Source organism: Trachypithecus francoisi, unplaced genomic scaffold (assembly GCF_009764315.1).
Source record: "Trachypithecus francoisi isolate TF-2019V2 unplaced genomic scaffold, Tfra_2.0 Lachesis_group20, whole genome shotgun sequence".
NCBI lineage: Eukaryota > Metazoa > Chordata > Mammalia > Primates > Cercopithecidae > Trachypithecus > Trachypithecus francoisi.
In genome coordinates, this window is record NW_022681466.1 from 63,494,271 (window position 1) to 63,509,436 (window position 15,166).

The 15,166-nt window shown below is 47.9% G+C and overlaps 1 protein-coding gene across 8 annotated transcripts in view; it reads left to right on the forward strand.

Moving 5' to 3' along the window:
• PIK3R6 (phosphoinositide-3-kinase regulatory subunit 6) overlaps positions 1 to 15,166 on the forward strand; it is a 65,118-nt gene that overhangs the window by 17,372 nt on the left and 32,580 nt on the right. For 6 of the 8 annotated variants that reach the window (XR_004430832.1, XM_033184582.1, XM_033184583.1 and 3 more), the window contains 7 exons: positions 45 to 145; positions 10,302 to 10,385; positions 11,353 to 11,444; positions 12,107 to 12,175; positions 13,157 to 13,289; positions 13,466 to 13,535; positions 14,637 to 14,820. Coding sequence is in view for 7 of the 8 variants with exons in the window: in XM_033184582.1 (XP_033040473.1) it covers positions 133 to 145; positions 10,302 to 10,385; positions 11,353 to 11,444; positions 12,107 to 12,175; positions 13,157 to 13,289; positions 13,466 to 13,535; positions 14,637 to 14,820 (645 nt within the window). In the remaining variant the exon portion in view is untranslated. Of the gene's footprint in view, positions 1 to 44; positions 146 to 10,301; positions 10,386 to 11,352; positions 11,709 to 12,106; positions 12,176 to 13,156; positions 13,290 to 13,465; positions 13,536 to 14,636; positions 14,821 to 15,166 lie in introns of all 8 variants that reach the window. The other 2 variants (XM_033184587.1, XM_033184586.1) reach the window with 2 other exon arrangements.

Genomic DNA, 15,166 nt, shown 5'->3' on the forward strand with positions numbered 1-15,166 from the left:
ACCTTCCCACTGCTTCCACTAATTAACTGCCTCTTATTTTACAGAACCACCTCTGTGCAGAAAAGCAACGACCTTGTTTTCTATTCTGCTGCCTGAGACAACCACATCCTCCTCCTACACCCAAAGGCTCCCATGGAGAGCTCAGGTCAGTGCGGTGGGGGGAAAGGGGTCTAGTGAGCCTGCTGCTGAGTGGGGAAGGCCCTTCTCATGGATGAGGATGCCTCTAGGGCTGGCAGGACCCCCTGCATGTAGACAGGCTGCAAGACCACAGTTCAGGGATCCTGCCTAAATGTGAGAACATCTTGAGAGTTGGACATCTACACACTTGCACGAGGCTCCAACTGCTCGCTGGACACTGAGCTTGACAATGGGAATAATGACAAGAATAGTCAAGATTTATTGCCAAATACTTGCGACTATTTAACAAAAACCTATATCGCACTTATAGTGGATTGAGGAGGGATAAAAGCACTTGACAAATATTTACTCATTTAGTCTTGGTTAACCCCGTAAGATAGGGATTGTTACTCTTGTTTCACAGAAGGGGAGATGGAGGCATGCCAGGGGCAGGTATTTTCCCCCAGTCACATAGCTATTGGGTGGTCAAATCAGGAGTGGAACTCAACAATCTAGCTCCAGTGTCTAGGCTTAATGATTTCAGTATGGATTGCCTTGCACAAATGCCAGAAGGATTCTGTGAGGTGGGGCTAGCACTATGGTTATCCTCATTTTTCTGAAAGGGAAACTGAGGCCTGGAGAGGTTATATAATTTGCTCAAAGCCACATAGCTAGTAAGTGGCAAAGCCAGAACTGGGGCCTAGTCTGGCTGATTTCAAAGCCTCGATTCTTCACCCTATGTCAACTTGGGACAACAGGGAAAGATGACCGACCTGCAGCTAGGTGTGCGTCATCTATTGGTCACCCGGAAAGTGAAAGATCACACCTTAGGCCACTAAGCCGAGACTCTAATTCCCCTAAAGATCCCTGTCCTGGGGAAGGGAAGGGCACCCCCTAGGCAGGGTCAGCTGCTCAATTGTTAATATTCCTATGACATAAATTCTTTTGACATCCATCCATCCACCCATCCATCCATCCATCCATCCATCCATCCATCGAGAGCCTCGTCCAATCAGAAGAAGCTCCACGGAGTCAGGCAACCCCAGTGAATCCTGGTGTTACAATATTCTGGGTCATCCATAACCAGCTGGGGTTTGGAGTGGGAGGCTTGGGATGGGGAAGCACTGTGAAAATCTCCTAAATACAGTCAGGCACTGCATATTGGCAACGTTTTGGTCAACAACGAGCCTTATAAACAGCGGTGGTCCCGTGACAGAGTACCAAATTTTTACTGTGCCTTTTCTATGTTTAGATACGTTTAGACACACAGAAACTATTGTGTTATAATTGCCTACGGTACTCAGTGTAGTCACATGCTGTGTAGGTTTGTCGCCCAGGTGTGTAGCAGGCTATGCCGTGTAGGTTTGTGTAAGTGAGCTCTGCAATATTCATACAATGATGAAATTGCCCCATGACATATTTCTCAGAACATATCCCTGTAGTTAAGTGACACATGAAGGTATTTCAAAACCAACTTACTTTGCACTCACTTTATAACAATAATTACATGCCATGCTGTCTTTTAGGAAAAGAGATGCACCAATAAAGGTTTGTTTTATATAAGCAATAGAAACTGATGTGGCCAATTTAATTTTTTTTAAATGTGGCCAAGCATCAAAGGAAAAGCTGAAGCACCAGACACCAGAAAGGGCAGGGAAAGCGTAGCCCTGCCTCCAGGACAGAGAGAGGTAGGCAGTGTCCTTGGAGAGCACACCAGACATCCTTCCCTCCTGGCCATTCTCTGCACAAGGCTGAGAGAGAGGCAGAGACAGAGAGTATCAGTCCTTGGGCAGCCTGGTTCTGTGCCCACACCAAGGTGGAAGCTAAGTAGGCACCTGGGTCACAGTCCCCCCAAGACTGCAATGAGCAGGGAGGGACGCTGGGCAGGTGAAGCCACTGACTTCCCCCTCCAAAGGTGTGGCAGATGACTCCCAGATCCAATGAGTAAAAGGAAACATCCCCAAATCAGGATGATTGCCCTGGCAACTCAGAAGAGGAGTTCTCCCATCATGACCAGGACTGCAGTTGTCTTTCCACATCATGACTTTTTTTTTTTTTTTTTTTTGAGACGGAGTCTCTCTCTCTGTCACCCAGACTGGAGTGCAATGGCGCCATCTAGGCTCACTGCAGCCTCCATCTCCCGGGTTCCAGCGATTCTCCAGCCTCAACCTCCCAAGTAGCTGGGATTACAGGCGTGCACCACCGTGTCTGGCTAATTTTTCTGTATTTTTAGTAGAGACGGGGTTTCACCATGTTGCCCAGGCTGATCTTGAACTCCTGACCTCAGGTGATATGCCTGCCTCGGCCTCCCGAAGTGCTGGGATTACAGGCGTGAGCCACCACGCCCGGCCTTTGATTGTTTTTAACACTCTCCACCTTCCCACAGCTCTTGGAGTCCTCCCATCCTACAGTTAAGAAGAGGGGTACCTGAGAAGTAAAATATTTATTTCAGGGTATGCAAAAGAGCAATATTTCAGGGGCACCAAGCTGTTGTTATTTTGCCATGCCTGCAAACAGGGGTAAGATTGCAAAGGTTTTCCAAACAATCTGAGCCTTTATACTGCATAGGGGTAAGGAGGATCAGGTGTAGGCTGGAAGAGGTGCATCTGGGTACTGGAGGCCCTCTAGGTGTGGCTTTCTGTGATTGGAGAGGCAATATATGACAAAGGTAAGGGCTCTGGACCTGGAATCTATCACACAGGGAGAGAACAGTATTTGTCCTGCCAAACTCACAGGAGGCTTGTCAGAATCAAGTGAGATCAGACATTGGAATACACTTTGCGTATCCATGAGTCACTCAGAGAACAGTAGCTGCTTTAGAAGCAAATGGCCCCAAATGTCAGAGGATTAAGACAAAACATGCTTATTCTTACTCTCACCACAGTCCAATTTGAGCTTCAAGCAGGCAATGAGACTTATTCCGTCTTGTGGAAAGGGAAGAGGAGTATGGAGGACAGTGCAGGGAACACAGGCCTGCAAGTGACTTACATCATTTCCACCACATTCCATTGGCCAGAATGCAGTCACATGGCTTTTATCTAACTGCAGAGGAATTTGGGAAATGCAGTATTGCTGTCTCTTGGCGACAAAAATGAACTTGGTTTGGTGAGCACATAGCATCACCTTACCACACCTATGGAAGACTCTCTGTGTGTACGCCTTTCAAGTGCTATTTAAATGTTATGTATTCAAGGAGGTGAAAGATCTTTACAAGTACAAAACACTGCTAAAAATAAATTATAGATGACATGAACAAATGGAAAACAATTCCAATGCTCATGGATTGGAAGAATCAATATTGTTAAAATGGCCATACCACCCAGAGCAATCTATAGATTCAATGCTATTCCTATCAAACTACCAATGTCATTTTTCACAGAACTAGAAAAAACTATTCTAAAATTTATATGGAACCAAAAAAGGGCTCAAATAGCCAAAGCAATCCTAAGTAAAAAGAACCAAGCTGGAGGCATCACATTAACCTCAAACTATACTACAAGGCTACAGTAATCACAACAGCATGATACTAGTATAAAAATAGACACATAAACAATGGAACACAATAGAGAATCCAGAAATCAAGCTACATGCCTACAGCCACCTGATCTTTGACCAAGCTGACAAACATAAGCAATGGGGAAAGAACTTTCTATTCAATAAATGGGGCTGGGATGACTGGCTAGCCATGTGCAGAAGAATGAAACTGAACCACTACCCTTCCCCATATACAAAAATTAACTCAAGATAGATTAAAGATTTAAATGTAAGACCTCAAACTATATGAATCCTAGGCAATACCATTCTAGGCGTCAATCTTGAGAAAGAATTTACGGACTAAGTCCTCAAAAGCAATTGCAACAAAAACAAAAATTGACAATTGGGACCTAACTACACTAAAAAGCTTCTTTTTGTTTTATTTTGTTGAGACAGAGTCTTGCTCTGTTGCCCAGGCTGGAGTGTAGTGGTGCCATCTCAGCTCACTGCAATCTCCACTCCCCAGGTTTAAGTGACTCTTGTGCCTCAGCCTCCTGTGTAGCTGAGATCACAGGTGTGCATCATTACGCCCAGCTAATTTTTGTATTTTTAGTAGAGATAGGATTTTGCTCTGTTAGCCAGTCTAGTCTCGAACTCCTGGCCTCAAGTGATCCGCCCCTCTCTGCCTCCCAAAGTGCTGGGATTACAGGCATGAGCCACCACACTTGACCTACACTAAAGAGCTTCTGCACAGTAAAAGAAATTATCAACAGAGTAAACAGACAACCTACAGAATGGGAGAAAATATTCACAAAGTATGCATTACAACAGAGGTCTAATATCCACAATATATAAGGAATTTACACAACTGATTAAGCAAAAAACAAATAACCCTGCTTAAAAAAATGGGCAAAAGACATCAACAGATACTTCTCAAAAGAAGACATACAAACAGCCAACAAATATGGAAAAATGCTCCATGTTACTACTTATCAGAAACATGAAAATCAAAACCATCTCACACCACTCAGAATGACTACTAGTAAAAAGTCAAAAAACAACAGATGCTGGCGAGGCTGTGAAGTAAAGGGAATGCTTATACACTGTTGGTGAGAATGTAAACTAGTTCAGCCACTGTGGAAATCAGTTTGGACATTTCACAAAGAACTTAAAACAGAGTTACCATTCGACCCAGCAATCCCACTACTGGGTATATATCCCCCAAGAAACAAATCATTCTATCAAAAAGACCCATGCACTTGCATGTTCATCACAGCACTATTCACAATAGCAGAGGCACAGAATCAACCTAGGTGCCCGTCAACAACAGACTGGATAAAGAAAATGTGTTGCGTATACAACATGGAATACTATGCAGCCATAAAAAAGGACAAAATCATGTCCTTTGCTGCAACATGGATGGAGCTGGAAGCTACTACACTAAGCAAATTAATGCAGGAACGGAAAACCAAATACTGCATGTTCTTACTTACAGGTGGGAGCTAAACTTTGGGTACTCATGGGCACAAAGAGGGCAACAATAGAAACTGGGGGCTACTAGAAAGAGGAGGGCGGGAAAGGGGGAAGCATTGAAAAACTAGTTAGTTTGTATACTAGTACTACTCACAGTTGGGTACTATGAGTAGTACTATTATTAGTAATAGTACTCATAATACCTAGGTGATGGGATCATTCATACTACAAACCTCAGCGTCAAGCAATATACCCAGGTAACAAACCTGCACATGTACCTCTTGAACCTAAAATAAAAGTTTAAAATGTTTTAAATAAAAAATAAAAGCTTTAATATTAATAAACATATTAATACCTAATTAGTAATATCCCACATTCCTGGATGCAGAGGAGGATAATAATAACGGATGCCATTTATCTATTGACTATTTGAGTCATCAAGGATGTCAGACCTGCATATCATATAGAACAACGCTGAGTCACTGGAGACATAGGAAATATCCCATTTCTTTATTTCATTTAATCAAATCAAAACCAGCTTCAATCTCTCATTTTCCAAGGTTAGGATGAACTCTAGCATCATTCACTTGGAGTGCTTTCCCGTCCGTGGGAGTTTGTAAAAGCTCAGGGTTTATAAAGTCTGGGTAGTTGGAAAAGGCTGTGGTCTCCAGTCCATGATGGCTGCAGCCACCAGAACTGCTTGGCCAGACTTGCAAGGTCCAGAGGGAGATAGAGCCTGCCTTGGGGGACGGTCTCATGCTCTGGTGAAGATGGCTCAGGAGACCTTTGCTGTGGCATCAGAGGCACAGGGTTCAGTGCTTAGCGGCCCCTCATCTGACCTTTGCCACCACTGGTAAACTTTGTCCCAGCTGGTCTGATTTTCCTCATTCCCTGGAACCCTATATCTCTTGTGCCCTCACAGTCTTAGGGCATCCAACCTCCACCCTTGGGCTGGGCCACTCTCCTCTTTAAAAGCATCAACCTTCTTCTGCGCTTAGACAATCCAGCTTGATTGGCTCAGTCAACTTGCCAGGAGCCTCAGACTGAAGTGCCTTCAGGGGCCAGGCAGAGGATGTCAATGAGTGAAACCGAGGCACGGGGAACTAGAAAGACCTAGAGAAGCTGTGCTCATCTAAGGGGACAATTGCTCCCCACCCCCTACAACTGTCACGTGTGAGAAGAATGCAGGTTCAGTGTCAACAGATTGTCAGATTTTCAAGAGATGCCAGAAACCCAAACTGTTATGCAAAATCTCCTGACTTGTAAATGTTGGCAGCTAATTCATTGCTTTTTTTTTTTTTTTAAGACACTATACAAGCCCAAACAAAACACATAGCAAGCCAGATGTGGACCAAAGTCTGAGTGTTTGTTTTAGCTACCCAGACATTCAAAAACAAAATTTATTTGAAGTGGTCTCCCAGGGCTACTGGCAACTTCTCTATTTTTGTGTGAAACACAAAAACTCAACTTCCCTTGCAAAGCAAGGGGACCTAGGCTCAGAAGACAAGGGCTTGGCTGCCCTTCTGATGAGGGGAATGAGAGGAAATCACATTTGTCACAGTTTTCAGCCTTTCCGTGCAAATATGCAGTGGAAGACAGGATAAGAAAGAGAAAGAAGGAAGGAAAAAAGAAAGGAAGGAAGGGAAGGAGAGAGCGGAGGAGGGAGGAGAAAGAAAAAAGACTTAGCACCAGCTAATGTTCTAATAACTCATCCTGCATTAACTCATTAAATCTTCATGCAAGGTAGAATACATAGACGAAGGAAAGACTGTGACCAACCTTCAAGCCAAGATAAATGATTTCCTCGACAGTCTGGGGAGATGATGCTCTGCCCAGCAGAGGGACCAGGTGGGCAGATGCAGCTGTAACACCCTGTCCACGCTCAGCCTGGAGGAGATTCAAGACCAGGCCTTGCCAGGGACAAGTGTCTCACAGGGGACATGTGAGAGCCAGGAAGAAAGTGGGGGCTTCAGGGATGTGGCCCCCGTAGGCTTTGCATGGGTCTGAGGAGGGGCCAGACCATGGGCACTAGCATCTATGGTGACTTGGCCTAAAAAAATGTTAACACTTGGACTGCAATCTGCCACTTTTTAAACGTGTTATCTCTATTCTACTTACTTCCAAAGGAATCTGAGACAATTCAGATGTAGATTAAATAGAATATAAAGCAGGAGCACCAAAAAGGAACCAAGAAGAGAGATCCCTGTCACATGAGATGAGCTAATTTTTGAGACTGGGCCCCAATTTGACCGTAAGTTTCCTGATAGCCAAGTCAAAGAGGAACCCTTGAGGCACGTGGTTTGTGTTGTCTGACAATTAGAGAATACACACTCACCTATAATGGCAAACTCTTGGTGGGAGCTAATTGCAAAGAGGAATTTACTGTATGAGGAGTGTTTCCCATACTTTCTGTCTGAGTCCAGATCTGCCAAGAAGCAGACACCAAGTTCAAGGATTTATTTGGGGAAATACTTGTGTGACAGAAACGGAGAGGGACCTGGGAGAGCAGCTGTCAGACCCTGGTGCAAATCTGACTCCGAATGAAGGAGAAAAGGAAGAACGGTCAGTGGAAGTGCCTTGGACTGATGGGAGTCCAAGAAAAGCTCAGCAGGGCAGTTTTAGAAGCTTGAGCATCTCCTGGGGAAGGGCCTGCTTTAGAACCACTATCATACCCTGTATTGGCTGGGAAGTGTGGCTCAGCAGAAAGTGATGGATTTCACAGCTGTCTTAGTCTGCTTGCATTGCTATAATATAAAGGAACACCTGCAGCTGGGTAATTTATAAAGAAAAGAGGTTTATTTGGCTCAGTGTTCTGCAGGCTGTACGAGAAGCAGAGTGCCAGCATTTGCTTCTGATAAGGGGCTCAGGGCTCAGGAAGCTTCCACTCCTGGTGGAAGGGAAGCCAGCATGTACAGATCACATGCTGAGAGATGAAGCAAGAGAGAGGGGGAAGGTGCCAGGCTCTTTTTAACAACCAGTTCTCAGGGGAGCTAACAGAATGAGAACTCACTCACTATCACAAGGATGGCATTCATGAGGCATCCACCTCCACGGCCCTAACACCTCCCATTAGGCCCCACCTCCAACACTGGGGACCAAATTTCTTTTTTTTATTTTTTTATTTTATTTATTTATTTATTTTTTTGAGGCGGAGTCTCGCTCTGACGCCCGGACTGGAGTGCAGTGGCCAGATCTCAGCTCACTGCAAGCTCCGCCTCCCGGGTTTACGCCATTCTCCTGCCTCAGCCTCCCGAGTAGCTGGGACTACAGGCGCCCGCCATCTCGCCCAGCTAGTTTTTTTTTTTTTTTTTGTATTTTTAGTAGAGACGGGGTTTCACCATGTTAGCCAGGATGGTCTCGATCTCCTGACCTCGTGATCCGCCCGTCTCGGCCTCCCAAAGTGCTGGGATTACAGGCTTGAGCCACCGCGCCCGGCCAAGGGACCAAACTTCAACCTGAGATTTGGAGGATCAAATATCCAAACTACTGCAACAGCACAGCAGCTGGGGACCTGCGTCCATTAAACTCCCGGTAGTGGGAGATGAGCGAGGTACATTCTCACAGCTACCACACTTCCCAAATGTCAGTTGCTTATTCTTGTACCACTTTCATGATTTATTTTTCCATGTCAATGTACCACTGTTAAAGAAAAAATTTATTCTGACACTTGTTAAAATGGTAAGGAAGACTTATCCAAGACTATTGCATTAGGAAAGAGAAACCAGGCTCAATGTGGAATAAGGAAAAGCCAGTTGGGAATTTACAGCCAATGGGCAGAGTGAAGGGGTCAGTGGATGGAAATTCCTAAGAGGGGACATCAAGGGTCAGGGCATTCTTGCTAAACTGAGCTAACGGGATTCTTGCTAGAGGTAGGTCAAATTCTTGTACATGTACAAATTCTTGTACATGAAGGGGTGCAGGAGATATCAAGGGTGGGGGATTCCAACCTAAACTGATTTGGCAGGATTCTTGCTAAAATTGGGATGGGCAGGCCAAAGGCAGGACAGGAGTCAAGGCTGAGGCCTGGTAAAGATGACGGCTAAGAGGGGTCCAAGTAAGGTTTGGTCAAGGAGAGAGTCTTTGTTATCACCTGTCCTGGTATGGATCTGACATGATTCTTCAAGTTGACTTTAGATTTTAGCTTTATGCTTGGATGGGAGACTACCGGAAAACACAGGGTACTGTAGGCTTCAAAAGAATAAATAAATAAAATAAATAAATTTTAGCTTCATGCATGGATTGAGGAACTATTAAAAATAATGGCAAAGGCCGGGCGTGGTGGTTTATGCCTGTAATCCCAGAACTTTGGGAGGCCGAGGCAGGTGGATCACAAGGTCGGGAGATGGAGACCATCCTGGCTAACACGGTGAAACCCAGTCTGTACTAAAAATACAAAAAGTTAGCCAGGCATGGTGGTGGGCACCTGTAGTCCCAGCTACTCGGGAGGCTGAGGCAGGAGAATGGCATGAACCCGGGAGGCGGAGCTTACAGTGAGCCGAGATCCGGCCACTGCACTCCAGCCTGGGCGACAGAGTGAGATTCTGTCTCAAAAAAATAATAATAATAAAATAATAGTAATAATAACAAAAACTGCAATTACTTTTGCACCAACCTAATAGTTTTATATATATATAATATATATATTTGGAGAATATATATATTCATATACATATTTGGAGGTATATATAATATATATATTTGGAGAATATATATATTTCATATACATATTTGGAGGATATATATATTTATATATGCATTTGGAGGATATATATTTCATATACGTATTTGGAGGATACGTATATTTATATACATATTTGGAGGATATATATATTCATATACATGTTTGGAGGCCATATATGTTTCATATATATATTTGGAGGGTATATATTTCATATATATGAAAATACATATATGTATTTTCTAACATGCATTAAAATAAATGCATAACTATTCAAATTTTAAGGTTGTTTGTATATCATCTCAAATTATCCTGCATACCACCAGTGGTACACATACTGCACTATGGGAAATGCTGGTTTTGCAAAGAACACAGAAATGTGGAAGGAAAGGCTATATTCCAGCCCTGGCTGGCATGCTGGCTGCCAGCTCTAGGTAGATTACTTCGGGCACCTCTTGAGGCTCAGAGAAATGGCTAAAGACATTCTCAGGAGGAATGGAGGTGGGACGAGGGTGAGGCTCAGTGGACTGAGTTTCCTCCCACCCCTACTACTTCCCAGATGTGGAGCTGGACCTCCAGAGGAGCGTGCAGGCTGTGCTCCGGGAGCTCAGCACCCAGGCCCCTGCCCTGCAGAGCAACCAAGGTAAGAGCCAGCTGGCGGCAGCAGCTGGTCCCTCTGACCTCCACCCAATCCCAGCCAACAATACACACACATACAGGAAAGGGCCCCGGCCTGGAGCTCATGGGGCAAGGGTCTTCTCGCCAAATCCCTTTCCTGCTGGAAATACCTAGAGCCTGAAGGACTGAGAAGGCTTCTCTGCTCCCTAGTTCAACCCTCCCAGCAACTGCCACAGAGCACGTTGGGGATCTGCCACCGTTTTTCTTTCCTTTTTTTTTTTCTTTTGTTTTTGAGATGGAGTCTCACTCTGTCACCCGGGCTGCAGTGCCATGGCGCAAACTCGGCTCACCGCAACCTCTGCCTCCCCGGTTCAAGTGATCCGCCTGCCTCAGCCTCCCGAGTAGCTGAGATTACAGGCATGCGCCACCACACCTGGCTAATTTTTGTATTTTTAGTAGAGATGCAGTTTCACCATGTTGGCCAGGTTGGTCTTGAACTCCTGACCTCAAGTGATCCACCTGCCTCAGACTCCCAAAGTGCTGGGATTACAGGCGTGAGCCACGGCACCCAGCCTGCCACCCTCTTTGTGAACCACCTTCCCTAGCTTCACTTTCAAAGCTAATTCCCCTCAGCACTCCAGGCCTGCAGGACTTCCAGAATGTGGCTGGGGGCACACACCTGCAAGCACTGCTGCTCTGTGATCCACATGCATACACCTGTCACAACCTGTCCCCACTGGTGTCCCACCTGCCTTCCTTTCTGCCCTGGGAATTCACTGTCCACAAAGGGCTACAGATCAGAACTCCCCCCTTGGGAGGAGCCCACCCAGGTGCCCAGGTGCACCTGGAGCCAAGCGCTAGTGGCAGGGTCAGACCTGTGGCTGGTCGGAGCTGCAGCTGGGGCTCCAGGGCTCAGGGTCCTGCTCAGAGGGGTCTCCTGTAAGAGCTCCTTCCCACCTGGTCATGCTGGGCTCCCCTTTCTTCTGGCCCAGGCATGTGGAGGTGGTCCCTGCACAAGAAGGTCGAGCGAGATCCTGGTAAGAGCCCGGCGCTGGTCCGCATTCTGCTCAGAGAACTGGAGAAGGTGAGTTCCTGGACCTCAGGAAGGAAGACGGGGATGAAAGGAAGAGAGGGGCCAGTTGGGCAGGGGCTCAGTCCTGGCAGCTGTATGTCTCCCAAGCTTTGGTTGCCTGCATGATTTTTATCATATGCATCTCCCTCCTGTACTTTTACATAATATTTTCTTTACATCGACTCTCATTGTGTTAATTGAATAAACATATTTCAAAAAGAACTGCCATAATGCGACCACAAATGGAAAATCCATATCACTTGTCAGAAACAGAAGGTGCCTATACACATCAATATACGATTATTGACGTTTCTCAAAATTATCCTCGGGCCACCTACATTATCCTCCATGCTACCCAATGTCGTGCTTGCAACTGTGTGGGAAACACTGCACTCAAGGATGGCTCCAAGCTGGGGACTTGTTTGTGGCTTTGCTGTGACTCCTACCCTAACTGAATTTGGCCCCTCACCTGCTCCCACACCTTCCCCGTGGGGCTTCCTCACCTGTGTGCCCTTCCCTCCCTGCTCCTCTATCCAGAGCAGACAATAGCCCTTTGCTCTCCCCCTGGCTGCCTTCCACTCCATCTTCTGCCCACCCCCAGCCTAGACTGCCTCCTGCTAAGAGGCGGGGAGTCCCCCAGCCCGATACCTGTCACGTGATCTCCTGTTTTCCAGGCGGAAAGCGAGGACCTCCGGCATGTCATCATTCCCTTGCTGCACACTGTAATGTACGTGCTCACCAAGGTGAGCGGGGGACTGAGGTCGAGGTGGTACTGGTGACCTCCATGTGGCTGGGCCGGACACTGTCCTTTTCCCTTAGTGGGCAGTCAGTCTCTGCCAGGATGAGTCTAGAAAATCCCTTGGATTACCTGCCCTAAACTGGCTTCTAAGCGCTAGCCACTCCCTTTCCCTCCTATATGGAGAGAGAACTTTGGAGAGACAATGGCCTTGATTGGCAGGATGAGGTCTTTGCATTTGCTCCTGTGTGCAGTGCAACAGGAGACATCACTGATCCCTACACAGAGAAGAGACATGATACAGATGTGGTGAATGTTTCAGGAAGAGTAATCGGGAGCTGTGTGTTGTCACAGGGGGTGGGAGTGATGGTTAAGGAAGGCAGGAAGAGCAAGTCTGGGGTTGCTGGACAGTCCAGGGTCAAGACCGGGCTTAGCTGCGGCAGAGGCAGAGGGCATACTGAGGTGGGGAGGGAGAGGGGGGCCTCCTGGGCACTGTGGAGCCCAGGCCTGTGGGATGCAAGGGGGAGCAAAGGAGACTGAGGAAGTGCCTCCAAGGTTTTGAGCCTGGAGAACCGCAGGAATGTGCTTCCTTGATAGAGCAGGAGGGCTGGGAGGAAGCTGATTTGCTTGCAGAACTTGATGCGATGAATTTTTATCTTGGTAAGTTGGGGCGGGGCGACAAAGGGATGTCTTACAGGTGCTGGGAGAAGAGGCTGGAAGGTGTGGGTTTGGGAGAGAGCTGTGAGCCCAGGTCTGGCTGTTAGGCCTGACCTTTCACCTCTTCTCCCAAGCCCCTCCCCGGAAACTCCCCTGGGACCCATCACCTCCCTCTCCTCCCTCTCATTTCCCCCTCCTCCCTCTCACCTCTCCCTCCTCCTTCTCACCTCCCCCTCCTCCCTCTCACCTCCCCCTCCTCCCTCTCACCTCTCCCTCCTCCTTCTCACCTCCCCCTCCTCCCTCTCACCTCCCCCTCCTCCCTCTCACCCAGGCCACAGGAATCACAGAGGAGCTCCACCAGAGAATCTATGCCTTTTGTACAAGGTTACTGACCCTGCCCACCCCCTACTGCACAGTCGCCTTGGACTGCGCGATAAGGCTGAAAACGGAGACGGCCGTCCCAGGTAAGAGTTACCAGGCATCTTTGTCTCCCATGCTGCACCTCCAACACTGCCCAGGGTCTTTCCTTTTTCTCCAGGATAACAGGGGGCTCAAAAGCCTCCACACCTTCTGTAGGAAGGTGGAGAATGGGAATCAGAGAGACTTGGGGGCTGGTTGGCCAAAGTGGTCTGGTTTGCAGGGACACTCTACCAAAGGATGGTCATTGCCGAACAGAACTTGATGAATGAACTGTATCCCTACCAGGAGAGGTGAGTGGCCCCAGAAAAACTGCTGCCTTCAGCCTCCTAAAAGTGTTGTGGCGTTAGTGACTGCTCCCTGGCAGGAGGACAAAAGAGGAGGTTGGATTAAGAAGAGCCCTAGCAGAACTCCCCAGCCATGACATTTGTCCAGCGGTGGAGTGCGTTTGCAGTTCAAGGTTGGCGCCATATTGTTTTCTGGAGACCACTGAACACAGGATAGGTCTTTCTTCTGAGGCTGGATTCGAAGCTACCTTGCTCACGTGCAGAAGGTGGACATGGCCTCGGGGCCACTTTGGATCTCTGTCATTCCACCTCCATCCTGCCCTTGGCCATGATGCAGCATCGTACCAGCCAGGCAGCCAGAGGAGACTCCAGAATAACCATAGCGGAGGGGCTCAGGCGCAAGTGCACAATGAAGCCCGAGGGCTTCCATGGGAGACGCCCAGCCCCTTAGATAAGACTGAGGAAGTGTCCCCTGCTCTTGCTGGGGAGAGGGGTGATGAAGTTGGGAGTGGCACCTCCCTTTTCTGCAGGCACCTCCACTAACTTGGCCCTGAAAGGCACAGCTTGAGTTTGGAGTGTGAGGTGCTGTGTTCATGAAAGATGCAAGGATGCCCAGGGCCCCCAGAGGACTTGGCATGGGAGAGGTGGGGAGACACAGTGGGTGAGGAGGAGGGAGTAGGGGAGGTCGGCTCTCTGGTGTGATAAGGGTGATGAGAGAAAATGGGATCCACTCAGTGCTCAGAATTCCAGTTCTGGCAGGAAGGATTTAGAGTCCCTCCTAGAGGGTGACCTGCTCCCTGGGCCAGGATGCTGAGAGAGGGAGCAGGATTGAGGCTGGAACTTTCCTAGACACGGGACTAGGCCTGCTGTCTTCTGTGGACAGTGATTAGAGCTGCCCCTCTAGAAGGGCAGTGCATGCTCTTATTTGCCACAGTCCTCACCACTCCGTATTGTCATCCCACCTAGAGACTTTCGAATCTAAGACTCCTCTTTTCAGCAGGATTAAATTACTTGAGGGTGCTGCACAGCTCTGAGAGTGCCCATCCGGTGGCCCCTCTCCCATTAGTTTCAATCGATCCCACCTCTCCCCTCTGCCTCTGCCCTCAGAGTGTTCCTCTTCGTGGATCCTGAGCTGGTGTCTGCCTCCGTGTGCAGTGCTCTGCTACTGGAGATCGAGGCGGCCCAGGAGCAGCAGACACCAGAGGCCTGCATGCGCCACGTGGTCTCCCACGCCCTGCAGGCAGCTCTGGGGGAAGCCTGTCACGCAGGCGCTCTGCACAGGAAGTTGCAGGTAATAATCCTGCCTGCAGCCCCTTGTCAGTTCCAGCCCTGGTCCCTGGATGCCCGTACCAGTTGCTCACCCTGCTCTTCCTCCTTCTCCTGTTTCACATCACCTTTTCCCCCAAATCAAAAATTCACACATTTTGGCTGGGCACAGTGACTCCCACCTGTAACCCCAGCACTTTGAGAGGGTGAGGTGGGCATATCACCTGAGGTCAGGAGTTCGAGACCAGCCTGGCCAACATGGTGAAACCCTGTCTCTACTAAAAATACAAAAATTAGCTGGATGTGGTGGTGCGTGCCTGTAGTCCCAGCTACTCGGGAGGCTGAGGCAGGAGAATCGCTTGAACCCGGGA